This window comes from Hevea brasiliensis, chromosome 16, assembly GCF_030052815.1.
Source record: "Hevea brasiliensis isolate MT/VB/25A 57/8 chromosome 16, ASM3005281v1, whole genome shotgun sequence".
NCBI lineage: Eukaryota > Viridiplantae > Streptophyta > Magnoliopsida > Malpighiales > Euphorbiaceae > Hevea > Hevea brasiliensis.
Genome location: NC_079508.1, coordinates 57,357,118 through 57,384,054, shown reverse-complemented (window position 1 = coordinate 57,384,054; position 26,937 = coordinate 57,357,118). Strand labels below are relative to the sequence as shown.

The 26,937-nt window shown below is 32.6% G+C and overlaps 4 protein-coding genes across 5 annotated transcripts; 2 read left to right on the top strand and 2 right to left on the bottom strand.

The window, feature by feature from the left end:
- Positions 1-165: 165 nt before the first annotated feature.
- LOC110669819 (probable protein phosphatase 2C 47) lies at positions 166-3,222 on the bottom strand. The gene is made up of 5 exons (XM_021831633.2): positions 2,944-3,222; positions 2,413-2,866; positions 1,533-1,727; positions 1,016-1,221; positions 166-884 (listed from the first exon to the last, which is right to left on the bottom strand). The coding sequence occupies exons 2-5, from the start codon at positions 2,608-2,610 to the stop codon at positions 329-331; spliced, it is 1,155 nt and encodes a 384-aa protein (XP_021687325.2). The 5' UTR covers positions 2,611-2,866; positions 2,944-3,222; the 3' UTR covers positions 166-328.
- A 1,754-nt stretch (positions 3,223-4,976) lies between these two features.
- Positions 4,977-11,416, top strand: LOC110669818 (glutamate receptor 3.6). The gene is made up of 7 exons (XM_058138571.1): positions 4,977-5,266; positions 7,441-7,739; positions 7,852-9,164; positions 9,256-9,533; positions 9,753-9,784; positions 9,884-10,290; positions 10,489-11,416. The coding sequence occupies exons 2-7, from the start codon at positions 7,448-7,450 to the stop codon at positions 10,957-10,959; spliced, it is 2,793 nt and encodes a 930-aa protein (XP_057994554.1). The 5' UTR covers positions 4,977-5,266; positions 7,441-7,447; the 3' UTR covers positions 10,960-11,416.
- A 1,947-nt stretch (positions 11,417-13,363) lies between these two features.
- On the top strand, positions 13,364-17,990 carry LOC110669802 (glutamate receptor 3.6). 2 transcript variants are annotated; one of them, XM_021831583.2, is made up of 7 exons: positions 13,364-13,531; positions 14,171-14,462; positions 14,570-15,921; positions 16,021-16,298; positions 16,514-16,545; positions 16,626-17,032; positions 17,114-17,990. In XM_021831583.2, the coding sequence occupies exons 2-7, from the start codon at positions 14,210-14,212 to the stop codon at positions 17,594-17,596; spliced, it is 2,805 nt and encodes a 934-aa protein (XP_021687275.2). In that variant the 5' UTR covers positions 13,364-13,531; positions 14,171-14,209; the 3' UTR covers positions 17,597-17,990. The 2 variants fall into 2 exon arrangements, with proteins under 2 accessions (XP_021687275.2, XP_057993610.1); XM_058137627.1 differs by lacking the exon at positions 13,364-13,531 and having other exon boundaries at positions 14,149-14,462.
- Positions 17,991-19,560: 1,570 nt separating this feature from the next.
- On the bottom strand, positions 19,561-23,754 carry LOC110669803 (protein PIN-LIKES 7). The gene is made up of 11 exons (XM_021831586.2): positions 23,531-23,754; positions 21,839-22,138; positions 21,667-21,746; positions 21,405-21,529; positions 21,162-21,280; positions 20,816-21,034; positions 20,609-20,725; positions 20,415-20,515; positions 20,264-20,316; positions 19,986-20,171; positions 19,561-19,913 (listed from the first exon to the last, which is right to left on the bottom strand). The coding sequence occupies exons 2-11, from the start codon at positions 21,971-21,973 to the stop codon at positions 19,789-19,791; spliced, it is 1,260 nt and encodes a 419-aa protein (XP_021687278.1). The 5' UTR covers positions 21,974-22,138; positions 23,531-23,754; the 3' UTR covers positions 19,561-19,788.
- Between the last annotated feature and the right edge of the window lie 3,183 nt (positions 23,755-26,937).

The window sequence follows — 26,937 nt, the reverse complement described above, 5'->3', positions numbered from 1 at the left end:
TGATGTGTCATTGCTATTCTAATGCATTATTTGCAATAGAACACATTTTTCTTATTCTCGTGTGCAGACTGCAGGGCCAAATCAGGAGCTCAGCTCAAATGGCACCAACATGACTGCAACAACTTAATCAGCACTACAAATTTTTTTCTTTTTTAAAAAAAAAAGGATACTAATTAACTCTTCAAAATAAGAATCTCAAATATACAGGATGTTTAGGTTCAAGAAATCAGCATTTTCCAGCGGCAGCAGGTTGAACTAGCAGAATTTACTTGTAAAAATCCCTCACCAACTGTGGAACTCTTTTATACAAGATGCAACCAGTTTTTGTTCAATCGGCATTCAACACGCCTTTGAGACGATCCAGCCCCTCGGCTGATATACTCCTCCTTTTATGAGATCTAGGCATTTCAATCTTAGGAGGTGGATCAGGAGAGAAACAGACCACGACGACAGTCAGATTGTCGCATGTGTTGCGCTGGAGTGCCTCCTTGACAAGTGCTTTTGAGCACCTCTCAGGATCATTATGGATCATGAGTTCCTTCCTCACAATTGTGACTGCACACTGGCTGCTCATCACATCCCACAGACCATCACAACCAATTATCAAAAACTCATCTTCTTCAGTCAGGTTAATCTCTTCCAACTCTGGCTCAGCACTCAAGGGGCTTTTTGAACCTTTAGCACCCTTAATATGCCAATCACCAAGAGCACGTGCCACGGATAATTGACCATTAAGGTAGCCATCATAAATTACACCTCCTAGTCTCTCAATTCTTATTCTCTCAGAGGTGCAGTTAGGTTTGTGGTCTTTCGACAGTTCAATTGCTCTTCCTCGTTTGCCCAACACAGCTCTAGAATCACCAGCATTGGCGATGAGCATGGTCCTACAAGAGTGCAGATCAAACAAATAATTGCAACAAAGTACCACTAAACTAAATAAAGAACGATACTAGTTGAGATTCAATAATCACCAACACCAAAATCCAAGAATAGCTCTACAACCAAAATTTCTCACCTTCCCAAGATAAGAGCAGTCAAAGCAGTAGTGCCACAGGAACTATCAACAGCTTTAGTATCAGCAAGTGCATGATCAGCCTTCACAAAGGCACTCTTAATTGCTTTTTTCATACCAGATGGAAATTGTGAATCTTCAACGATAAAATTAAGAATGTTCTTTCTGGTAAATGACGCTGCATCAACGCCACCATGCCCATCAAACACCTGGACAAGTAAACTGAAATTCACCACACCACCTCGATGAATGAATGATTCACAAGACAAAGCCATGAGGAATTATATATTGATGGTTTTTGTCTTCAGATTGCTGGTAGGAACTTAAATCTGGGTAAAGCAGAGTGAAGCAAACAAAGTACTTAAACAAGAAAATGGCTAATGTCATACATGGGAAAATTCATTAGACTATCCCAAGGATGTATGCACTTCATTCATGCGATGAACTTCGATTATGAAACTTTTAAATAAAAATAATTTCTGAACAATTAAGTATACTAAACCCTCTGCAACTTACACACCCCATAAAATGCTACAGGAGAAGGGCAGTTTATAGCCCTAGAAAAATATTGATGTAGATTGTCCACGCATATGTACTCGTCCTCCATGTATTGCTTTGGTCCTTTCTCAGAAGAGCTTCCTGAGCGAAATATAGGTAGAAATCCAGAATTCTCAGTTGATGGCGACTTCAAGCAGATAACTCCAATATCTAATTCCTATACAAATGACATTAGTGGATAATTAGATGAAATCTGACTCTTTTCTGTTATGGATTACACAACAACAATCAATCAACAGATCAAAAATTTGTGCCTATCAGGCACTGGGCATTATACATTCTACCCACGCTAAAACATACCCATGTGCAAGCTTTAACACAGACAAACATGCAAACATGCAAAACAGGTCAATGAGAGGCTTAAGATAAATGCAAAAGCTCCTCAAAATTAATTACAGCACGCTGTTCTTCTGTATGTATTAAGAGATTTGTTCTGTTTTAATTCCTTATTCTCAGGAAATGCTTCCAACAATTGCTTCAATGGAAAATGAAATACCAAACACAATTGGGCCTTAAGGAATACAATAAAAGTTAGGTTCATGGGCAGAACTATGATGCCTTTTTTGGAAATTGGCATCCTAGAAGTATGAAAACAGATATACATTATAAGGGGGGATGGAATTACAATAAAACTGCAGAAATTATATTCAAATTTATATGGATGAAGACAATATTTTTCTTCTTTCCTCTTTCACCTCACTCACATTAACTCATTGGATATTTACTTGAGTAAGTTTCAGATCTTTATTAGTGAAGAACAAGGTACAAAAAGAAAACCTCATTCAAAAAGATGAGAGGAAAACAAAGGATGGGTGGCTAACACCAAAAAGGGATGAACTCACAGGATCTGTCAAAAATGCTGTGTTGCTGCAATGCCTCATGCAAGAGAGGTTTCTTGGAGGTTTGCCAGCTTTCGATTGGCTCAAATTCTCAGAAGCATCATCGTTTTCATTGTCCATGGCAGGCAAACTGCTATTACTGTTAGTACATCCAACATCCCATGTTGATATCTGATGTGAAACATCAGTCGCTGAAGCCATTGTCCAACCTTAATCCATTTTCAATCCCAAAAGCACAAAAATAAACTAAAATGATTAAAAAAAACTACACTAAGCTGGACACACCCATAGCTTAAAGACATGAATCCCAAGGTCCCAGACAGCAAAAGATAGCTGTCACCAACTGTTGCAAGCCAAGCACACGATCGAAGATTCAGATGAACCCTAATCAAGAATTTGGAAGACATAACCAGCTCTTTTCCAACCAGGAAAATTGCAGCTCCCCATTTCTTGTATTCTGAAAGAAACCAAACACATTCTTGAAAATTCCCTCTCAAATCAAAATTCAGAAGAGAACCCACATAAAAAACATACCAAAAGGAAAAGAAATGAAAGATTAGAGAAGTGTTGTTCAATCCATGTGAAAGAATCAGAAGGATAGAGAAGAGGATTAAAGGTTAAAACCATAGCACAGAAGTAGGGAACGGAGGACCGTTGAGAGGAAAGAGAACGTTTATTGCATGTGGTTGGGTGAGTGCGGGTTGCAGGTTTTCCGGTCGCCATTGTAGCGATCGAACAGGAGATGAGGTACTGACACGTATGTGGTTTTTCAGAGGCAGAGGTGGCCTTGTGTTCTGCGCAGGTTTATTAGCAGTTCAGGCTTCTCCACGAATGTGTAATCCAAATTCATATATATGTTTAATCACTTATTTTGATTTTAATCATTCAAGTAATTACCCTTTTTTTTTTCTAAATTCTTACATTTATTTTTGGGAATAAAATTTTCTAATATAGTTAATTAAAGTAAAGGATAATTAAAATATAATAACAAGAAAATCTTTTTCTTAGGCTGCCATCAAGGTCACATTAAAATTCAACAGTAAATATATAAATTATATATAAAATACTTAAAATATTTTAAAAAATTATGTTTAAATAAAAAAATTAAGTACGATCAATTAAAAATATTTTTGAACATTGATGAAAATTTTCAATTAATATATATATATATATATATATATATATATATATAATTAAAAATATTTCTGAGAAATTATAACCAAAACAGCTATTTTTTCATTGATTTATAAATTATGAATTTTTTATATTGTATAAATTATAATTATTAAAAATTGCCATATTAATTACATGATCAGCCCATGATGAATAAAATCGTCATAGTTACATAAAAAAAAATCAAGAATCATATGCTTTTCTAAAGTTTGGACCCATTGTTACTGTCAAGTCCTACACATCTTTGGCATGGGGAAAAAATATTTTGCATATAATTTGGTTAATTCTTTTTCTGTTAAGTTAAAATTGGTTCAATCTATTAATACTCAATTTTTGTTTGCTCGTTATATGATATAATCATTATTAATATATTATTTAATTAAATAAAAAAAATTATACCATATTTTTTATTTATATTTAATTTATTTAAAATATTTTAAAATTTTTTATAAAAAGAACCATGAAAATATATACCCACAAAGAATAAATAATACATTGGAAATGAATAAAAAAATAAAATATCTGTATATAAATGAATTTTTATAAGATGAAAATTACTTTAATGATATTTATATAAATTATTTTTCATTTTCTTCTAATATCTTAATTACTAAAATATCTTTTTATAAGTTTAAAATTACGACATGTCTTTAATGATGATTACAGAAATTACAACATGTCTACTTCACCGTAATCAATGAAGTATCGGCCATCATTAATAATGATAGTTTCATTTTGCTTTACCTTTATACTAAGTGTCTGTGTGTTTTTAATTATGCACTGATAACGTATCGGTGGCCTGTAAAAATTAAAGCTCTTCCCTCTAAGCATTTGACAATATTTATAATATAATATTTAAATAGGGTGGAAGATAAAAAATATAAGTCATGTCATTTAGCAAAAAATAGGATAAACAGTAGGTAATATTGTATTAACCTGTTTTAAAACTCAGCTTTATAATATTTATATAGATACGATTAAAGTCAATCCCACTCTTATATAAATGATTAATTCTATAAATTTCATACTTTAAATGTCTAATTCTGAATAATTTTACACTATACATGTTTAATTTTAAATTGAAAAGAGTGTGTTAAATCCTCATAGATTACGTATTAAGAATAAATACTTCATAAACAATTAAATACTTTGATGATGGAAGACTACAAAGACCCTTTTTTTTTAATAAGGTAAATGGTAATGGCATTATTTATTTAACAATTATACATATGGATGATGGATGACTACAAAGAACTTTATTATAAGGCAAATGGTAATGGCTCCCACGAAAAATGGGTGTCCTGTAACAACCCACGCAATTCACTCACTTGTACACATTTTTTTAACTGATCCAGTGAGTTGTTTGGGAAAACACGAGGATTCATTGCTTTTAGTGCGGCACTTGAAGACCTCGAGGGTCTACCACTGCCAACGCGCATCACCGTTTCATCCCTGTCTGTCTCTCCCTATAAAGAGAAAATTATCCCATGGAATTCATCTATCTTCACAACACATGAAATGAAATAAGGTTGCAGAATTCTGGTAATCTCTGTTGGGTGAGAGACACTTGAACATCTTAGTTATTATATTAAACAGTGAATTGTTTATTTGTAACCAGCTGAGCTCCACAGCTTAGAGCCCCCATACACAGCTAGCTCCTACTGCTTCTTCTGCTCCTGTGAGTGTGAGTTCTTTCTTTGCTCAAATTATATGTGTGAAATCAAAAGGTTCTTTTCATTTATATTAATTAATTTTATATCTATCTTGCCTTCCTTTGTTTGAAACCTTAAAAATAAAGCCATCTTTTGATAATTTAATGTGGAATTATAGTTCAAAGCAAAGAAGAGCATTTGGTCGATTTGATTTTGATTTGATTTTAATCGGTTCATTATGATTATAATTGAACTGAATCTACTTGTGACATAGAATCAAATTGAACTAAATCAAAATTATTAATTTTGATTTTTTAATTTAATTCTAAGTGTAAGTTTATTGGTTTAGGTTGAACATAGACCTGTTAGAGAGCTTGGGCCTTCAAATATTAAACTCTCAGTTTGACTAGTGAGTTACATAATAGAAAAGTCTGTTCAGTTTAGTTTTTTAATTAATTTGAAAAGATAACTGAATTAAATTAAAAACTAAACTTTCTAAAAATAACTAGTCAAATCTTAATTAAATAAATTAATTTAATTTTTCAATTATAACCAATAATTACTCTCCTAGTGTACACCCAAGTGGGACTCATGGTAAGTCCCACCTCCATATGAAAATCTGAATATGTATTCACAAATGTAATAAGGTGCATTAATGGTCCAAATACTGTTAGATATTTTATATCATCCAACTCTAATGTAATGAGTTTTTTAGGTAGTATATTATTGAGATTTAAACTGAATTTAGGTTTAATTATTTGTATTTTAATTAATTTTAAGTATTATTTATTAAAAATTCACTTTTATAATTTCATTTATATTTATTTAAATGTTATATTTTTAAAATAAAATTTAAATTTTTATTGACTTTTGGAATATAAATCATTAACAAAAGTATGTTTTGATGTAAATTATAAATTAAAATATGTAAAAGCTAAATGAATTTGAATTGATTTGGATAATATTAAGTAAAATAATTGAATTTAAGAAGAATACAAATAATTTACAATGTATTTTAATTAAATTTGAAATAAATTTTAATATTTAAAATATTAACCAGATTTAAATTTAAATAAAATGATTTTTTTTTTTTTGCTACTTGTCACCCCTAAGTTTAATTATTTTCCAATTTTACAATGCAATCAGTTATAGCTTAAATGCAAAACACATAGCAATATTTTAATTAGGATAGCTTGATAAGTCATTTAAGTTTAAGGATGTATGAAAAATCTAACTTGTTTGATTATCATTATTTTTTTTAACTTTTTCAAGAATTTGAGGAGTCAATTATTTTTTTAAAGTAATTTCCTTTAAAAAATTTTAAAATATATGGGAGCATTAATAATTCCTTAATTAAGATGGTGGATCCTATGTGTTTTTGTGAATCAGAGAGTACAAATACTTCTTTACTAGGGAGAGCAGCTTACTGAGTTTAACCCAAAGAAATTGAAGTTACTAGATATAAAAATTATTTCTTTCCATTTTATCCTTCTCTTGCTTTATTATAATGTGTTTGGATATATGCATTCACATAAAAAAAATTAATTAAATTTAATTTAATAATTTTTATTATATTTTATTTATTATTATGTGTTTTAAATATTTGAGAATAGGGGTATTTATATCATCTCACTTATTAGTTTCTATTAATGCACTTTTATTTCGTAATTTAACAAATAAACACATTCAACTCATATTTTTTGAAATTACCTTAAAAGTGTGCTTCCTAAAAATTAAACTTCCCAGAAGCAAGACATTTAAACCAAACTAGAATTTAAGTTGAAATCTTTTATCCCAACTATTTTAAGATTATTCACCTTTCCTCACAGTGTATTATACAGGCCATTACACCTCCATTTAATAATAAATAAAAAAACATTTAGCAATACACTTTGTTTTAGAATTATATACATGTGATGGTGGGGCCAGAGCAAATGGCAAGATTGTTAGTTGCATTTCTATCCTGTGTTTGGGTGGATGTGTATAAGGCCTTAAATATTTGCAAATAGGTTTTTGATTCTTTGAGCACAGCTCATCTAATTTTGAACTCACCTTGGCTTCATGTTCTCAATTTTCTTTTCCCTGTCTATTGCTAATTTGATCTTAACATTTCACTTGCTATTCAGAAGAGCATAAATTTGAAGTTCTTTCCTATATAATTTCTTATCGCCTTTTTTTTTTTTTAATAATTTTCTCTGCAGAGCAGTAATATTATGAGGTTCGTGTTTAAACAATACACTATGCACAAGGCTTTTCTTTTGGTTTTAATGATTTTCTACAATGGGTTGTCTTCAAATGCTGCTAGCAGCAGTGTTGAAGCAAGACCAAAAGTTGTGAACATTGGGGCTCTTCTGTCTTTTGATTCTTCCATTGGCAAAGTTGCAAAGGTTGCAGTAGAAGCTGCAGTGGACGATGTGAATAGAGACCAATCTGTTCTTGGTGCAACTAAGCTGCAACTTAATATGAGGGACACAAATTATAGTGGGTATATGAGCATGCTTGGGGGTAAATTGCATCACTTCTTATAAATTTTTAGTTTTTTTCGGTTAGCAAAAGTTTCTAAGATTCTTGTATGCATGAATGAATTCTGATTTGGAAATTTCATTACTTGCAACAGCTTTAAGCTTGATGGGGAGTGAGGTAGTGGCCATAATTGGCCCCCAGTTTTCTGTCACTGCTCATTTCCTATCCCTTATTGCCAATGAGCTTCAAGTGCCCTTGTTGTCGTTTGCAGCAACAGACCCCACGCTATCTTCACCTCAGTATCCATTCTTTGTCAGGACAACACACAGTGATGCATTCCAGATGGCTGCAATTGCAGATATTGTAGACTACTATGGGTGGAGGGCAGTCATTGCAATATATGTGGATGATGATCATGGGAGGAATGGAATTGCAGCATTGGGAGACAAGCTAGCTCAGAAACGATGCAAGATCTCATATAAAGCTCCTTTCAGTCCCAATATGGACCAGCCCAATGAGATATCAGATGTATTGTACGAGGTAGCCTTAATGGAGTCTAGGATTATTGTTCTTCATGCTTACCCAGATACGGGTCTGGAGGTGCTTAAAGAGGCTAGGCATCTAAGGATGATGGGAGCTGGGTATGTGTGGATAGTTACTGATTGGCTTTCTACCAAAATAGACACTTATTCTCCCCACCTTACAGAAGCCATGGATGATATTCAAGGAGTTATTACTTTGAGAATGTATGCACCAGATTCACAACAAAAAACCAAATTTGCTTTTGGGTGGAGCAATTTGACTAGCAGAAATGCAACTGGTGGCGCTTTTGGGTTAAATACTTATGGTCTATATGCTTATGACACTGTCTGGCTGCTTGCTTATGCAATTGATGCATTTTTAAATCAGAAGGGAAACCTTTCATTTTCATATCATCCGGGGTTATCAGAACTACAGAGAGAGAACCTACATGCAGATGCTTTTAAAATCTTTAGAGAAGGAAATTGGTTGCTTCACAGCATTTCACAGGTTAATTTCACTGGTTTAACAGGCTCAATCTACTTTTCTGATGGGAACCTCGTTCATCCTGCATATGAAGTGATCAATGTGATTGAGACAGGATTTAAGCGGGTTGGGTATTGGTCTAATTATTCAGGGTTATCAGTAGAACCTCCAGAAAAGCTTTATACAAAACCACCTAGTAATTCAAGTCAACAGCTAAGCAGTGTAATCTGGCCTGGACAAACAGTACAAGGCAAGCGTTTGAGAATTGGTGTCCCAAATCGAGTCTTTTATCACGAGTTTGTCTCAGTACAAGGCACTAATGTGTTCAGTGGCTACTGCATTGATGTGTTTACCGCTGCCATGAAATTACTGCCTTATGTTGTGCCATATGACTTTGAAGCATTTGGGGACGGTCATAGTAACCCAAATACCACTGAGCTTCTGCGATTGATCTCAGTGGGTGTGAGTATCAAAACAATGAGTTCCCTTCAAACTTTTGTTGTAAGTTGTATGCTTTCTTTCCTAATTGTTTGATTTTTCTTGCTTTATATAGAGGTATGATGCAGCAATAGGTGACATTTCCATCACGACTGATCGAGCAAGGATGGTGGATTTCACACAGCCATTTATAGAGTCTGGCCTAGTCGTAGTGGCCCCAGTCAGGAAGTTAAACTCTAGCGCTTGGGCATTCCTGAGGCCATTCACTCCAATGATGTGGCTTGTAACAGCAATTTTCTTCCTTGTTACGGGTTTGGTGGTGTGGATTTTGGAGCACAGGATCAATGGTGATTTCCGAGGCCCTCCTAGAAGACAAATTGTAACTATTCTGTGGTAAGTGTCTATTCATTGATGGTGTACTAGTGCAGTTTAACTTGTGAATAGTTCATACCTCATCTTTGCATATTAGCATACAATTAGTAGGTAGATCAATCATGTTTTACCATCTGAAGTTTCCAGACTCCACTCCTTTGTAAGTGATTTTAATTAAGTTTCAAACATGCTCGATATCCAAATATTCCAGCAGCTAACATTTGTGAACATGTACTGCAGGTTTAGCTTTTCTACCTTGTTTTTTGCCCATAGTAAGTAACATTGTGGTTTAGTAGTCCTCTCTGCTTTTCATAGGAACGAAAGCAGATTCTTGATAACTAATTGAGCATTTCTTTTCCTGGTATATACAGAAGAAAAGACGATGAGCACCCTTGGTCGCCTGGTGCTAATTATCTGGCTATTTGTAGTTCTAGTTCTCAATTCAAGCTACATTGCAAGTTTGACCTCAATTCTCACAGTAGAGCAGCTTACTTCGTCTATTAAAGGGATTGAAAGTTTGGTAACTAGCAATGAACCTATTGGCTACCAGCGAGGGTCATTTGCTGGAAATTACTTGATCAATGAATATAAAATAGACAAGTCTAGACTCTTTCCTCTCAACTCTGCAGAGGATTGTATTAAAGCCTTGCAAGATGGTCCCCAGAAAGGTGGCGTTGCTGCTGTGGTTGATGAAAAAGCATACATAGAACTCCTTCTCTCATCCAATTGTGAATTCAGTATTGTCGGTCAAGAATTCAGCAAAAATGGGTGGGGATTTGTACGTGTGTCCAGCCTTTAGCACATCCTTTTACCTGAAACTCTTCCAAGTTCCAAGAGAGATTTTACTAGTTTTCTAGAATAGCTTTTTAGATGAATTACTATTTGTCATCTGAGAAGAACCTTTATACATTCTTACCTCAATTCATATGCCAAGCATTTTATGACACGAATCTTTGTGTTGTTCAATTGTCATCAGGCCTTTCCAAGAAATTCTCAACTGGCACTAGAAATGTCAACTGCGATCCTGAAACTATCAGAAGGTGGAGAACTGCAAAGAATGCACGACAAATGGCTTCTGGGTAGCGCTTGCAGATCAGAAGGTACAAAAGAAGATGCAAACCGGCTTCATCTTACAAGCTTTTGGGTCCTCTTTCTCATTTGCGGTTTAGCCTTCGTACTAGCCCTCCTTTTATATATAATAAAGACAGTCAGAAAATTTGCCAAGCACCGTTCAGAGGAACTCGAGGGGTCTTCATCAAGAAGTTCACCATCTGTACTTTTTCAGGCATTTCTTTCATTTCTTGATAAAATGGAAGAGGATGTGAAAAGCAGGCCAAAGAGAAGGCGAACAGATAGGAGAACCTCAAACAGAATCATAGATGGAACCGGATGTGCATCAAGAAATAGTGGTTCTTCCAAAAGTGCAATTGCTGCCTTGGAAGTCTAAATATATATATATATAGTTTCTAAAAGGTGAAGAAGAGAAAAGCAATGTCAATGAAGGAAGATGGGGTTCTGTGACTTGTGTGAAATCCACTTCTTTTTCATTAAGAACAATTAACCCCAGCAACACAACAGGGAAAAAAAAAAATAATTGCTCGCCTAGGTTTAGCGATGTGGTCATGTGGAGGATGTAATTTGACATGAGACCCCACCATTAATAAAGGAAAGGACAGGAATTTTCGCAGGTATTCTCCGTAATTCCATTCAAAGCCACTAACAAGATCAGCCATTGTGATTAGACCTGAACAACCCCATCAACACTTAAATATTAAGTGATATCCTTATACAAATAGAATAATAGAAGCCATCTTTGGATAATATTTTTTTAACTGTGCAACTTTGAAGTTGCCACAATGTCAAAGAGAATCTTAAACATGAAAAAAAAAATGTTATATATTTGATTTTTAATTTTTTTATTGAATTTATTTAATAAAAAATTTAATATTATAAAATGTCTTATAACTTTTTATATGGATAAGTATTTAATATGAGTAGTTTGATAAATTATTCTGCACGGGAGTAATAAAGTAATTTAACTTTAATTATAACTCAAATTCAAAATTTTTGTCTTCATTACAGCAATTGTCAAACATGGATATATCATGATTGGAAACTTCATGAAAGTTGAAGAAAAGCAAAAGAATCACATAATATTTTTGGACAAAAAAGAAGCAGAAAAGACTAAAAGGAGATGAGAATCTGGAAAAAATAGCTTGTCTTTTTGGACATATAAATAAAAGGCTCTCACTACCTGTAAGGACCATTTCATGCTCATCGCTTACCCAACTGGACCTTCCTCTTAGTGGTTGCTCTAGATTCCCCCAGACATGTTTTATTTCCATGTGGCTTGCCATTTACAAGATACCCACAAAACTCTGATTTCATATATGAAAATTTTATATAGAATATAATAAACCTAATCTTTAAAATAATTTCATCCTATTCCCTTATTTTATTATTTAATATGTAATTTTTTATTTTTTTTAATATTTAATATAAAAATTTAAATAAAAATATAATATATGTATAATTGCAAAAAATATATATTTTTATTATTATTAATAATTAATTTGTGTATATTAAATAAAATTTATCAGTCTTATCTCAATACTTAACATAAAAATTTAAATAAAATTAATATATATCTATATTTATGAATTACAATTGTAAAAAAATATACACATTTTTATCATTAATAGTAATTAATATGTATATATTAAATAAAGTTCATTAGTCTTGTTCATACCAATATGTGACTTTTTAATTTATTAATGCCTAATATAAAAATTTAAATAAATATCTATATTTGTGAATCATAATTGCAAAAAGTTCTTAATTTTTTAACTAATATGTATAAATAATTAAAAATACAATCGAATAATTAAGTGATTGTCCATAATTTTAACGCATCTTTTATATATATATATATAATTATATATATATATATATAATTATATATAATTATTACTACTAATCACTTATTGATGTGACTTTGCAATTTCCTAATTCTTAATATAATATTTATATAAATCTATATCTATATAAATATTATAAAAATAAATTATGAAATAATAACATAATATAAAACTGGATTATGATAGAAAGATAAATAAAATAATGATAAGTAAAATAAAAGAACATAACAATCACATATTTTTTCCATCAAATCTTAAAAATTTTGTAGTAAAAAAAGTATGTGGGGACAGTGAATAAGAGTTTTTACAAATATTTATAATATATATTCTTAACATTTAAGCTTTTTTGCTTTTACTACTTTTTCTAAATATAGATATTATATTTTTTATAAATTATTCTATTAATAATTTTAAAAGGCAAAAATATTTGAGCAGATGAGTGTTTAATTTTAATAAAATTTATTGCTGTAAAAATTTTTATTCTATTTATTGATAAAATAAATTGATTTTAGATTCATTTCAAAAGGCATTTTATGGGACAGAATTGTACTCGCTCAGGATTGCTTAGGTCATACCTTTGCTATGCAAGTTGAAGGGTGTCCCACTTGATGGGAAAACATGGGATTGGGAAGTGAATGAATTCCACAATAACAATTTTCTTTTTCTTTTTTTTTTTTATTTTCTTTTGTTGCGCATGCTAATTGTGCACTTAAAGGGAATAAAATATAAAATAGAGGTCCGCCACTGTCCCTATACACACGCGCACACGCGCAACACAAGCACAAACCCGCAGGGACCCAAGAAAAGGAAGAAAGGAATTCTCTGCACCATTCATGAAATAAATGGATGAATTCTAGTATCTCGGGTGAGAATGACAAATTTCTATATATATATATATATATATATATATATATATATATATATATATATTTTAAGTTCATTATCTTTTGTTTAACATTAGTTATTTATTTTCATAGTTTCCTTTTTTTCCCTCCAATCCAAGGCACCCCTGAGCCCCAGAAGCCAAAACCCAGTGTTTCGTTTTAGTTTGGTTCTTGCTGAGCTTGCTTACCTCACCTACTGGTCTCTGCAGCTACATCTGTGAGTCCTATCTATCCTCACATGTGAAATCATAATCTGCTTGAGCTTATTTTTTTTCTCCTTCTACTTTTTCATTTAGATCCAACATCTTTCCTTTGTTTCTTTTTCACTTCGAATGTGAATGTGAACTTTGTTTGCTACCCGAATATAGCCACTTTTAGCTCTCCCAACCAACTGCAACTTGCTTTAAATGGATATACTACATGTGTTAAGGCAATTGCCTTTTTTTGTGCTTAACAGTTCTTTTCCTCCTTTATCTTTTATGGGTTTCGGTAGGTTCAATTTTCTGGGTACAAAGTTCCCGTTTTGAGCCGAGGCTTTCATGGGTGTTTCTGTTTTTTTGCCTGGATTTAATTGGTGTAGATCTAAATGCTCACGGTTTTTCGTACCTCATAGTCTATTGTTTAATTTATCCGTCTGTTGGAATATTATTTATCACTCATGACTTTTTGGTTATTTTACACTGATTATTTGTTTATTGCTCTCTTTTGTTGGTAAAATTTAACCCACTCCGTCCAAAGAGTGAATTCTAGCACATACTCTGGAATCTGTTAGCGTTTAAATATAAAATTTATCACCAACTAGTTCCCCTTTTTATTATGATAAGTAAGTGTTCACTTTTTTTGTGTTTCTTCTCAGAGCAAGTTTAAGAAAGGGTGTGTTTATTCGGCAGTCACCATGAGAGTACTTTGGATTCTGGTGTTGATGATTTTTAGTAATGGGCTTGGGGTAAGTGGGGCTAATAAAAGACCAGAATTTGTCAACATTGGAGCTATTTTGGCTTTCAATTCTACAATTGGGAAAGTTGCTAGAGTTGCAGTACAAGCAGCCATTGATGATGTGAATTCTGATCCATCTATTCTTGGTGGAACTAAGCTAAGAATGAAAATGCAGGACACAAATGACAGTGGATTTCTGGGCATTATAGAGGGTATATGCTTTGTCTTAGTATTTTTGTTTGTTGCTTGCTTTGAACAATGACTTAGATTTGCAGATGGATTATGATTCTTTATCCTTCCATTTTATTGCTGATTGCAGCTTTAAGGTTCATGGAAACTGATACTGTGGCTATAGTTGGCCCTCAGTCCTCCGTGACAGCCCATGTAGTATCCTTTATTGCCGCTGAGCTTCAAGTGCCTCTATTATCATATTCTGCTACGGACCCAACTCTTTCTTCACTTCAGTTCCCATTCTTTGTTAGGACATCTCTGAATGACCTGTTTCAAATGACTGCTGTAGCTGAACTTGTTCATTATTATGGATGGAGAGACGTGATAGCCATCTATGGGGATGATGACTATGGGAGAAATGGGATAGCTGCACTAGGTGATAAGCTTGCAGAGAAACGGTGTCAAATCTCATACAATGTGCCTTTGAGCCCAGAAGCAACCAGGGATGAGATCACTGATGCACTAGTTGAAGTGGCTCTAACTGAGTCCAGGATTCTAGTTGTTCATACTTTGGCCACTTGGGCTCCATTTGTGTTTAGTGTGGCTCAATATCTAGGCATGATGGGAACTGGATATGTATGGATAGCTACTAATTGGCTTTCCACTCTGTTGGACACTAGTTCTCCTCTCCCTGAAGACACAGTTCATAATATTCAAGGAGTTATTACATTGAGAATGTACACACCAAATTCAGAACCCAAAAGAAAATTTGTTTCTAGGTGGAGCAACTTGACTAGTGGAATAAAAGCTAATGGCCCTACTGGGCTGAGTACTTATGGTCTATATGCCTATGATACAGTATGGCTACTTGCGCGTGCAATTGATGCATTTTTTGATCAGGAGGGAAATATTTCCTTTTCCAATGATTCAAGGCTAATTGAGCTAAATGGTGGGGATTTGCATCTTGATGCCTTGAGCATCTTTAATGGAGGTAGAATGTTGCTTAAAAACATTTTGCAGGTTAATATGACAGGTGTAACAGGTCAAATCAAGTTCAATGCTGATGGGAACCTCATTCAACCTGCATATGAAATAATCAATGTTGTTGGCACGGGGTATAGGAAGATTGGTTATTGGTCTAATTACTCTGGTTTATCAGTTGTGCCTCCTGAAACACTTTACTCAATGCCTCCTAATCAGTCCAGTTCAAGTCAGAAATTATACCCTGTCATTTGGCCAGGACAAGCAACACAGAAGCCTCGTGGGTGGGTGTTTCCAAACAACGGAAGACATTTGAGAATTGGAATCCCAAATCGTGCTGTCTACCCTGAATTTGTTTCCCAAGTGCCAGGCACTGAAGTGTTTTCTGGGTACTGCATTGATGTTTTTACTGCTGCTGCCAACTTGTTGCCATATGCTGTCCCTTATAAATTAGAACCATTTGGGGAGGGAATAACAAATCCAAGTGGCACTGAACTTGTTCGCATGATCACAGCTGGTGTAAGTAGTTGCAAAGCAGAGAATTTGAAGGTTTTGGAAAATGAAATGCTTCATTTATCATTTATTCAGGTTTTTTTTTTTTTTCCATCTTCTTTGTAGGTCTATGATGCAGCAGTAGGTGACATTGCAATCACTACTAACCGAACTAGGATGGCAGACTTTACGCAACCCTATATTGAGTCTGGGTTAGTAGTAGTGGTTCCAGTTAAGAAGGTGAATTCTGATGCTTGGGCCTTTTTGAGGCCATTTACTCGCAAGATGTGGGTTGTCACTGCTTGCTTTTTCATAATTGTGGGTATAGTTGTTTGGATTTTGGAGCATAGGTTGAACGATGATTTTAGAGGCCCTCCCAGAAGACAATGCATCACTGTTTTATGGTGAGTGACTAAGAAACATCTCAGAAATTTTTTGGTAGAAAAACACAAATGCTCTAGTCCCAAGAGCAAAATCTTGCAGATTATTTCAAGAATGTTTCTTTTTGAATTTCTGTTTACTGCTGTCAAAGCATGTCTATTGCTTGAGCTCATTACATAAAGCACTGGATCATTTTGCCTGAGTTCCCCAATCTTACAATCGTGTTTCCCTTCTGCAGGTTTAGCTTTTCAACATGGTTCTTTGCTCATAGTAAGTTCAAATGAAAGTCTATACTTGTTTTGTATTAGACACATATAGCTTCCTAAGATGGCATTTCTAATTTTATGCAGGAGAAAATACTGTTAGCACCCTTGGTCGCTTTGTCCTACTTATATGGCTGTTTGTGGTGCTTATAATTAACTCAAGCTACACTGCAAGCCTAACCTCGATCCTTACAGTGCAGCAGCTTTATTCTCCCATTACAGGCATTGAATACTTAAGGTCAATAAGGGACCCTATAGGCTACCAGCAGGGTTCATTTGCCCGTGAATATCTAATTGATGAATTGGGCATTGATGAGTCCAGACTGGTTCCGCTTATCACCCCAGAAGAATATTCTAAAGCCTTGAAAGATGGTCCCCATAAAGGTGGAGTTGCTGCAGTGGTTGATGAGCGTCCATATGTAGAGCTCTTCCTCTCAACCAGATGTGAGTTCAGTATTGTAGGTCAAGAGTTCACCAAGAATGGATGGGGCTTTGTAAGTAACTGTTTTCCCTTTCATATGTTGTTCCTTCTGTGAGCCACCACAGAACTTATGTTATTTTTCTTCATTCATCAGGCTTTTCCAAGGGACTCACCTTTAGCAGTTGACATATCGACTGCCATTTTGCAACTGTCAGAAAATGGGGATCTCCAGAGGATTCACGACAAATGGCTTATGAGAAGTGCTTGTAGTTCAGCAGGCACAAAGTTTGAAGTAGATCGGCTTCAACTCAGAAGCTTCTGGGGTCTCTTTATGATATGCGGATTAGCTTGTTTCCTTGCTCTCCTTTTACATTTCTTGAAAATGATGCGGCAGTTCAGCAGGCACCACTCTGAGGAGTTGGCATCTTCTGGTCAAAGCTCAAGGTCTGCACGTCTCCAGACATTCCTTACATTTGTTGATGAAAAGGAAGAGGAAGTGAAACACCGCTCCAAGAGACGACAACTGGAAGGGGTGTCTAACAGAAGTCAAGAAAAATCTGTGTACAGTTCCAGTTCCAAGAGAATACGTGTTGACTCACCTTCAGACACAGGTCTTGGTGCTGGTAGTGAAGCATGATATTCATCTTGGACCAACAGTTTCCTATAGGATTAGAATAACTCTTCTCAGTTGGTTCTCAGCAAGTTCCAAAGAGGCCTTCTGGTATACACAAGTGAAAATAGATAACATTTGGCAGCAGTTTTTGGTTCTTAATTATAACAGCAATGCAATAGATAGCTGGACCTTTTCGGTTTTTAGTCATATTTTCCAGGACGCTGGAAAACACGTCCTTGGAAACCTTTGCTTTGCATTCTAAAAGAGGGGGAAAAAACACTATATATGTACTAAATTCGTTTCTCCTGTCTCAAGTAAAGGAGTATGTTAGTTACTACTAACTCTGTTTTCAATGACTTTTCCCCTTTCATCTGCAAATGACGAAGGATTAATTATATTTTTTGTTCTTGAGATGCAATTCACTTTTCATTCCATTTTCCACCAAGTGCATTACTCTCTAATGCTTTCAAAGGATCAGAATCAGACTCCCCATGTTCCGATTCTACTCTGTCACTAGTGTCACGAAGAAATGACTCTCATTTGAGAACTCCAAAACATTGGGTGGTGCAGCACTTGCAATGCCTTTGGCCTAACAACATGTTAAAGAGAGATAGAGGATCTAGCTTCTCATGCTTGATAGAGACAATTTGAAAAAAAAAAGGTAACTACTTCACCTGATTTAAGATCCTCAGCTTCTGGAATGTATTCAACTAGAAAAGATCCATTTTTTGTCTTTTGACAATATTCATATCACGTTCAAGACGGTCACCAAATGGATGTCTACAGCCGGTAAAACGACCAAAGAACAGTTAGGTTTCACTGACTAGAAATTAGAATGAGCAGAGCAAAAGAGACAGAAACCTATAAAATTGCATGGAATAACGGTTTGCTTTCATGCAAGCAGATTATATGGAATAGCAATCCAATTAAAGAATGACAATTAAGATTAAAAAAATAGTTATTATACATTAAAAACAATTTTTTTACAAAAAAATAATAACTATTTTTTTTAATCTTAAATGTCAATCTAATTAAGTTTTGTAAAATCCATTATTTGATATTTTATCACTATCACTAGTTTGTCATTTCACATAGACAAACATACATGAAATCACGGGTTAGGATATGATTTATCCCCTTGATCATTTTATTAGAATAGCTAAAAAAAAAATTGAATTAGACTTAGATTTCTGGGTATTATCATTGTTAATAAGTTGTACTCTCTATTCTCAGACTACAATCATTGATATTGTTGAAAAAATCAACGTTGGCGATCTTATTGTTGACGTTAATAATACCCTCATTGAAGATCTCTAGTGGGTCTACGTCGTCTATGTCCATCGCCACCGTGATTCCTTGCTCCTCCATGCCGGTGAAGAAGTCCATCTGCATCAGCCTCATCTCTCTCTCTCTGCTTCTAGAAAATTGCAGGGATTGTAGCTCTGATAAAGTATAATGGGAGGAGACAAAAAAAAAAAAAAAAAAACCACGAGAGTGTTGCGTTCTGAAGTCTACATCCATGCCCTTATGAAAAGCGTGCTCAAATTGCTCAATCGGTTCTTTCCTAGTTGAACATTTTCAACTTTGCTTTGCTTTCCATTACACCATTTTTCTGTTTGTCATCATCATGATTTGATTCCTTAAATCTCGCTTCAATCTTGCAGTTTTTTGTACAATAATGATCTTGAGGTGTCTAATATATTTTTAACAATATAGGATCAACGTTTTTAATAAAATAAATTCAATTACAATGCCTTTAATGTCACTTATCACCATGGTAATTGCATCCTTTAATCACACTAGGAGAAGTGTTGTTCCTCCAAATGCAAATCTTGAGATAATGGTTTGCTATGGCTTTGTTTCATCTGTTATTTTTGTGAAGAAGGGTCATGATGAGAGCCACCATTAGAATTCAAGATATACGAGGAGCCACCATTTTTGTGCAAAGGGGATGAGTTATGGGGTTCTAAGATTTGATGTCACGCCCATTTATCAAGAAGGTGAAGTTCATTTTTTTTTTTTTCCTCTTCTTCTCTAATAGGTACAAGAACTGTCACAGCAAGAAATTAAAGCAAACCCTGTGACATATATAGCTATTTACTTGAGCTTTTCTCAAACCAATCACATCCCAATTAATGGGCATTTTCTAGGCTATTTCTATTCTATAATGATCCTCCTATGCTGATAGTTGTTGTTTGGGGACAAATTGGGTTTGCTCAGGACAAAATCCACATGAAGACAGTTGACCAGGCTGTCAGTGCTAAGGCTGCACCCAAGTATGTCCACATGAAGAGGACTGAACACTCTTCTTGGCCCACATTAAACAGCTGGGTCATTGTACCTGCATTTCATTTCCAAAAGTCAGTTCTGATCTTTAATTATTTATGTAAAGATTCATTTGATAATTCCTTACCAATATTCATCGCAGGTGGCATGGTATATTGAATCATCAGCACATAGTGATAGAGAGGGTCTGATGGAAGGAAGCCAAGACTCCCAGCTGCTTTAACAAGCCAAAGACCAATTACAGGAAGTACCACATATCGAACAAAAACCACAGCAACGATGATCCATGGCTTGATTTTTGATGACTTGAAACCTTTTTTTTTCTCAATTTATAAACACAGAGTTAGATTTCATTCTCTTCTATTTCTTTAGAACTGAACAGTGAAATATAAAAGGTCCTTTTACCTTGAATGAGGTTGCCTCCAAGGATAAGAGTAATACAAGGCAGTGTTCCTTCCCTACAGAGAAATATTTCCACATTTTCAGATGACCTGCCACAATTTAATTTAAATGGACCAATTACGCGCTAAAAAGATTATAAATTTATGATGCATACCCAAGTAATGTGATGGAGTCTTGGATCACATGCAGGGGAGCACCACTACCAATTATCAGCTTTCTCAGGAATGTCACTGCTCCAAAGATGAATCCGAAAATCTGATATAAGAGGGAAGATGCTAAATTCATTAATTATCTTTTGTAGCAACCATTTCAGGTCCTGTCAATCAATAAATTGTTAAGGAAACTCACAGCAGCAATTGTGGGAGGTGCCAAGATCTCCTCCAAAATCTGATGAAGAAATCCTACCAATTTTTTCCAGAAGGATGCCTCTTTTCCATGTTCATGGTGTGACGCTTGCGAAACAATCTGTAATAGAAGTCTGTTATAAGGGCCATTGACACTTGTGCATATACAAGGAGAATGCGAACTGCAGTCTACAGAGGACAAGGCACTTACAGCTTGGCTCTCTTTATCATCATCAATGGACTTGGTTGATGCCACAGCTATTGCAACATGCTCCTGATCTTCTCCCTTGAGAAGGTGAGTTTCCTGACTAGCTTCTAAATCATTGTTGGGTGCTTTTGAGACCTCATCAAATGCTTTGATTGCTTGCAATTTCGCAGCTGAAGACCGTATCAGATGATAAGTATAAGTCCAGACGTAGAAACCACCAAGCTGCAGTCGACAAAAACAGATAAGAAATAATGAGATCATAATACATTCAGAGAGGATATCTCAGAGAAAGGATTTGTTTAGCCAATCAATCAATTTATTTTGTATGATAGTGAAATTATTGCCTTACCGCCATAGAAAAAGATGCATATGAGAGTCCAACAGAGTTGCAAGTGGCACTATCAAATGGACTTCCATCCTCGCTACAGATTGCAGGGACAACGATCAGGAGAAGATTTCCCAAGTTTCCTGATTTAGAAAAGCATCAAAGCACATAGAGCCATGAGGATTTGAATCTACATGTATTAGAAATGGAATAGATACCAGAAAAAAAAAAAAAAAAAAAAAAAAAAAGCCTCTCCAATTGAGTTACCTGACGAACACGTAGCGATAACAAGCCCTTCAAGATGAGGCTGGGGTTTCAGAATCTTAACAACTATCCACCCAAGAATTCCTCCAATTAAGAAGGTAAGTCCAATATTAACAGGCATAAACCACCTGAAAATTATAAACAATATGATTAAATTTAAATATGCTGTCTACCTTAATAGAATGCCATTGCTAAATGGATGCATTCTATTAAGTTTTTATTGTTTCATAGGCTGTTCAATGCACGAGACTTGATGCATGCCTACCATGAGATAATGTCCTGGAGTGTCACAGTTTTGGCCAAACTAGCGAACATAAGAGAGGGTGTAAACACCATGAACACAATCTGCATTGGCAAAAGGAAATTTCATATTTGAAGAGGAAAAATAAAAAAAGCAACAAATATAATTGAAGCAGGTTCAGTGGAGATGATGATACCTTGTTTAAGGATCTTCGAGCATCAGTTGTAAGAAGACTGCAGTAATTAGTTGCCATGAAAGCTCCCAAACTACTGATTAGTAGGACTTGTAGAATTGGCATAGATGCCACCTCAAACAGTGTCCAGAAACCCATCTTGTCGTTTTATTTCTGTTTCAGAAATGTATATTATTTTCTGCTCTGAATTCCTTTGTTTGTTGCTATTTCCTTTTTTTTTTTTTTTTTTCCTGTGCCTGTCTTTCTTTCTTCTTGAACCCTTACAATATGTACTAATGTCCTCAATAGAACGGAAGGAAAATCCTGGGAAGGAGCATCACAGAACAGACATACAGGAAAACAAAAGAGAAACAAAGTTAGAACAACCAAATAAAATTCAAAAAGCTGCCATTAACTGCAAAACAGAAAAAAAAAAAATGGACATCTCAATGGATGAGATTTACTTGTAATGCAAGTCAACATTTCTTGAAATTAGAAAGAAGCTGTTTTTATCAATCAAATCCATGAACAACAAGGGGAAACAGATTAATTTAGTACTTAATTTTTATAATTCAGTAAATTTAATTTTAAGAGTTCAAACCCAAATAGCAGTGTAAATTAATATATGTAAGATAATTAATTAGAGGTTAATTATTAATAGCATATACAAGAAAATACTTTTAAGTGCTTCAATTATGAAAAGATTTTCCATTGAATTATTTTTTTAAGTGCTTCATATGTTAAAAAATTATAAAAATACAAAACAAGTGGAGCCTAAATTAAAATATTTAAAATAATTAAATAATTTTTTTAAACTATTTTTTATATTTAAAAATATAATTTTACAAAAAAATAAATTTCAATATGAATAACAAATAAGCTCTTAATATGCAATAAATTCTTCTTTTAATTCTTTAATTCTACATAAACTTGTTTGTTCAGAAAACCGTCATCACATGCTGACTTAAATATTACATAATAATGTATTCTAATAATTTTTTTTTTCTCTTTTGTTGTCAGATCATATTTAATTTGAATATCCTTGCTTGTTAAAACTATGTTGGAATCCAATAATTGTGAGAATATATGTTGTATCTAATTAAGATAATAAATTATTGTCGTTCCTTTCTTTTTTTTTTATTAATTAAAAAAAAAAGAGAGATGAAAAGGGCAAATACAAGGAAAATATTAATATATGGTAATTTTAATGAATATGGGAATGAAGCAAGGAGGTTTTGTTTTTTTTCTCACCAAAAATATTTAAAAAAATAAAATAAAAAAGGGTTTAATAATAATTAAGAAAAAGCCAAAACCATTACTACTACTCCAAGATTGGTCAAGCAAGAAAAAAGGAGGCCCTGTATTTGATTCATTACGTAATTCTACATGATGAAACAAAGTTTAATATAGACTAGGATTTTTATTTTTGTATTACAAGTTGATGGATAAAGAAGAAGAGGCCATGGATAAGCATGAGCCACCACATCATCTTTCATCTGAACATCATGGCCACATCCCAGAGAAAACCATAATATCCCCATTACAGAGCACAGAAATAAACCTCAGTAACCCTATCTTCCGACCAACAAAAAAAAAACTCAGTAACCAAAATTTTTTTAATTAAATATCCCACAAACAAAGAAGTGTGAAATTTTATATCATTAACAAAATTTAAAACAAAAAAAAAAAAAGGAAGGAAAGCAGAAGATATCGAACCTGCAGGAATGAAGTCGGCCGGTGATGAGAGAAAAGTTGGTGAAAGAGAAGAAGGGTGTGAGAGAAACTCGGAGGAGAGAGAGATGGCAATATCCCATGTCAGAATCGCTTATCTTTAAGCCTTATATAGCTATGCAATGCAAGAAAGAATTAGGAAGGAAGAAGGAAAGGGACCTAACTTTCCATCGTATATCAACTCAGCATGACCTGGCTTTAGGTTTAGCCACCAAAATAAATAAATTTATTTATTTATCTAAAAAAAAGTAGTAAAATAAATAGATAGGGTAGTTAGGGAACGGTGATTCCAGAATTAACGGATGCTACAACTCGTTGAAGATAGTGAAGACAAGAAAGAAACAGCTACTGTGGTTGTGGGGTCTTCTTCTATTGCTAGGTTACTAAACTTGCATATGGGTGTTTTTATCTTCGCTGTTCAGCCGTTAAATTCTTTTGGCACATTCGGATAAGCTTGCATGTTAGACCGTAAAAGAAAGAAAAATTTTTGTATTATTAAAATATAAGAAAAGAAAAGATTGAAAAGAGAGTGAAATATATAAATTTATATATATTTAAATAAATATATATTATTTATGATAATATTTAATATATATTTATAAAATAAAATAATTATTTTATTTAATTTTTATAAATAAATCATTAATATATGTGTTTATTAATAATTATATGTGTTAATAAATAAATATATTTATTACAAATAAATAGATATAATTATTAGGAGATGTAGGTGTTTGTTAATAGATAGGTATGTCTATCATACATAAACAGTTATATTTATTAGAAGAGGTGTCAACTTAAAATAAATCGTTATTTCTATTAAAAATAAATAAATATATATGTCTAAAAAATATACCATAATTTATCTATGAATATGAATGAATTATTCAAATCACATACGCTTCTTTTATTTCTTCATTTTCTCTTATTGTCTCTCTAAATCCAATTTATAAAATGTTCTTAAGGAAAATATTTAAAAGTTTTATTTATAAATTTCTGACTTTATTATATTTTAAAAGTATATTATAATTTTATAATAATTTAATAAAATAATTAATACTTTAAAAATAATAATTTATTTTTCTAACTTGATTACCGTTACGAGATTTGTCACTTATATAATAAATTTTTTATTATTATACTCGTTAATTATTATTTAATTCATTTGATCTTAATTAAATAAAAATTATATCTTATTGTAACTATATATATATATAGTAAAAAATTATTAGATACCTAAATTTTAATTAGGCAGTATAATTTTGTCTTAATTACTAGCTAATTTACAGAGCTTTAATTAACGCAGTGTTTTTTTTTCCAGAATATTATTTGATGATTACATCTTAGCATTGCAATGTTGACTAGCTGAATTAGAGTTGAAAATTGTGTTTAAAAAAAAAAAAAACAACTGTAGGGCGGCAGCATGGCCCAACATATCCAATAAGAGATCAGCCAGCCAAAGTCGAAGAGGTTTGCTTGCTTTGATCAATAATCAACCTTCATTTCTCATGTAATTAATTATATGCCCCAATCAATATCCCCTAATTAATTAATCAAATTAATACTTGTTTAACTACTTATTTTTTTATTAACTTTTGTTTGTCAAAATCATATATTTTAATATTATAATTAAATTAAAAGGTATTAATAACATATTTATTAATTTTTTTTAATAATTAAACAAATTATACATGTATATATAATAGCACGTTAGCATCCAAGTGAAAGAAAAGAAAAAATTGTGTTAAAAGTATTAAAATAGAAAAATAAACATCGTATTTTAAAAACAAATAATGAAACTAAAAATGTCAAATTGAATTTTGCCTCTATCAACCCACTAAGGACAGAGAGTCGGGTCTCCATTGAATCATCAATGATGATTGAGCCGTCTTTGGCTTTTTATACATCATTCAATTTCCAGTTTTCTTTTTCCTTCCCATATATACCCCTCCATTTTATATTTCAACCCATGAGATTTATAATATCATATTAGTACGCTCCATGCAATCTCATATTGAATGGGAATTTCATTTTTTTTTAATTAATTGATTTTGCGTAAAAAATATAAAATAATAGATAATTATCAATCACTTCAAGAATACAACAAAGCGATTAGAAAACAACAAGCGTGGGTCCAACTTGGCATTAATAATGCCGGAAGGCAATAGACTGTTAGACGCACCGTCCCCAACCCCCACCCAAATCCGCAATTTACTCTTCAAATGGGGCCGGGGAGCCTATCACACCGTGTCTGTATCTCTTCCTTTCTATTTGAGTAATTTTGAAGTATTTATTTTATTTTATTTTTTGAATAAAATTTCATTGATCAAGTTCAAATAATACAGAATTTAAGGAGGACAGCTCTTCTGAATTTTACATAACATAAAATTATAAGTCTTTGTCAATATGTCCTCTCTCTATTACAATTAAATAATCAAAATATCCAATTATACATCTATTTTCCTTTTTATTACTCACTATAAATAATTATATTTTTTAACTAATATATAAAATTTTTAAATTTTATCACCTTTAGATAATATATATAACTTTTCATGTGAATATTATTGATTATAAATTTAAATCATGAAAATTAAGATTAAATTATTTTAATTCTCTAAATTTTATGTATATTTTATTACACTCACATATAATGAGTTTATTCTAAATTATAAAAGCAGACATAAGATATATTTGTAGCGTGATACAAATATTTTTAACACAATTATTAATAAAAATTTTGGGCCTATACTTTAGTAAAAATTTAAAATTAATTTAACTTGTGCTTGGATGAAGAAATTTGCAATATGAAATTTGAATTTGATAATGTGTGTATTTTTTTTTAATTAATTATATTAAAGGATTTTCATGTTAGACTTAGACCTGTATGTTTCATATTTATATTTTTTAGTATTTGTAGTACTTAGAAAAATATATTAACGAAAAATATTTTTTTAATTAAATAAAAAATTAAATTATTTAAAAAAATAATTTTCTTTTTTAAAAATAAAAATTATTTTCATTATTTAGACTTTGATAATCTTATTGAAATGTAAAAATACTTATAAATATATGATATAAATATTATTATTAGTTTAACATTATAATTAAATAATAAAAAATATTATTATAAAAAATATTATTTTACAAAATATTTTTTATAAAAAATATTTTTTATATATAAATTATTTTTTCACAAAATAAATAGAGAAGAAAACTACTTTATGTTTTATAGTATAAGAAATTAAATTTTAAAATATTAATGGAGAGCTTTATGAAATGAAAGCAACCTTTGATTGGAATTGAACCTCACCATTCCCAACCCACATCAGCTTATCTTCTCCTCCAAATTAAATGGTTGTAAACTTTTCACTATAAAAATAAAACAAATT

Excerpts from the sequence above, each read along its gene's own strand:
- LOC110669819 (XM_021831633.2), bottom strand. The coding sequence starts at position 2,610 with ATGGCTTCAGCGACTGATGTTTCACATCAGATATCAACATGGGATGTT. Across the intron at positions 1,222-1,532 it reads CTCCTGTAGCATTTTATGGG|GTGTTTGATGGGCATGGTGG; the intron begins GTGTGTAAGTTG and ends TTACTTGTCCAG. Across the intron at positions 885-1,015 it reads ACTGCTCTTATCTTGGGAAG|GACCATGCTCATCGCCAATG; the intron begins GTGAGAAATTTT and ends GCACTCTTGTAG.
- LOC110669818 (XM_058138571.1), top strand. The coding sequence starts at position 7,448 with ATGAGGTTCGTGTTTAAACAATACACTATGCACAAGGCTTTTCTTTTG. Across the intron at positions 9,785-9,883 it reads TACCTTGTTTTTTGCCCATA|AAGAAAAGACGATGAGCACC; the intron begins GTAAGTAACATT and ends TGGTATATACAG. Across the intron at positions 10,291-10,488 it reads GCAAAAATGGGTGGGGATTT|GCCTTTCCAAGAAATTCTCA; the intron begins GTACGTGTGTCC and ends AATTGTCATCAG.
- LOC110669802 (XM_021831583.2), top strand. The coding sequence starts at position 14,210 with ATGAGAGTACTTTGGATTCTGGTGTTGATGATTTTTAGTAATGGGCTT. Across the intron at positions 14,463-14,569 it reads ATTTCTGGGCATTATAGAGG|CTTTAAGGTTCATGGAAACT; the intron begins GTATATGCTTTG and ends TGCTGATTGCAG. Across the intron at positions 16,299-16,513 it reads CAATGCATCACTGTTTTATG|GTTTAGCTTTTCAACATGGT; the intron begins GTGAGTGACTAA and ends TCCCTTCTGCAG.
- LOC110669803 (XM_021831586.2), bottom strand. The coding sequence starts at position 21,973 with ATGGGTTTCTGGACACTGTTTGAGGTGGCATCTATGCCAATTCTACAA. Across the intron at positions 21,530-21,666 it reads CTCCAGGACATTATCTCATG|GTGGTTTATGCCTGTTAATA; the intron begins GTAGGCATGCAT and ends TATAATTTTCAG. Across the intron at positions 20,726-20,815 it reads ATGATAAAGAGAGCCAAGCT|ATTGTTTCGCAAGCGTCACA; the intron begins GTAAGTGCCTTG and ends CTTCTATTACAG.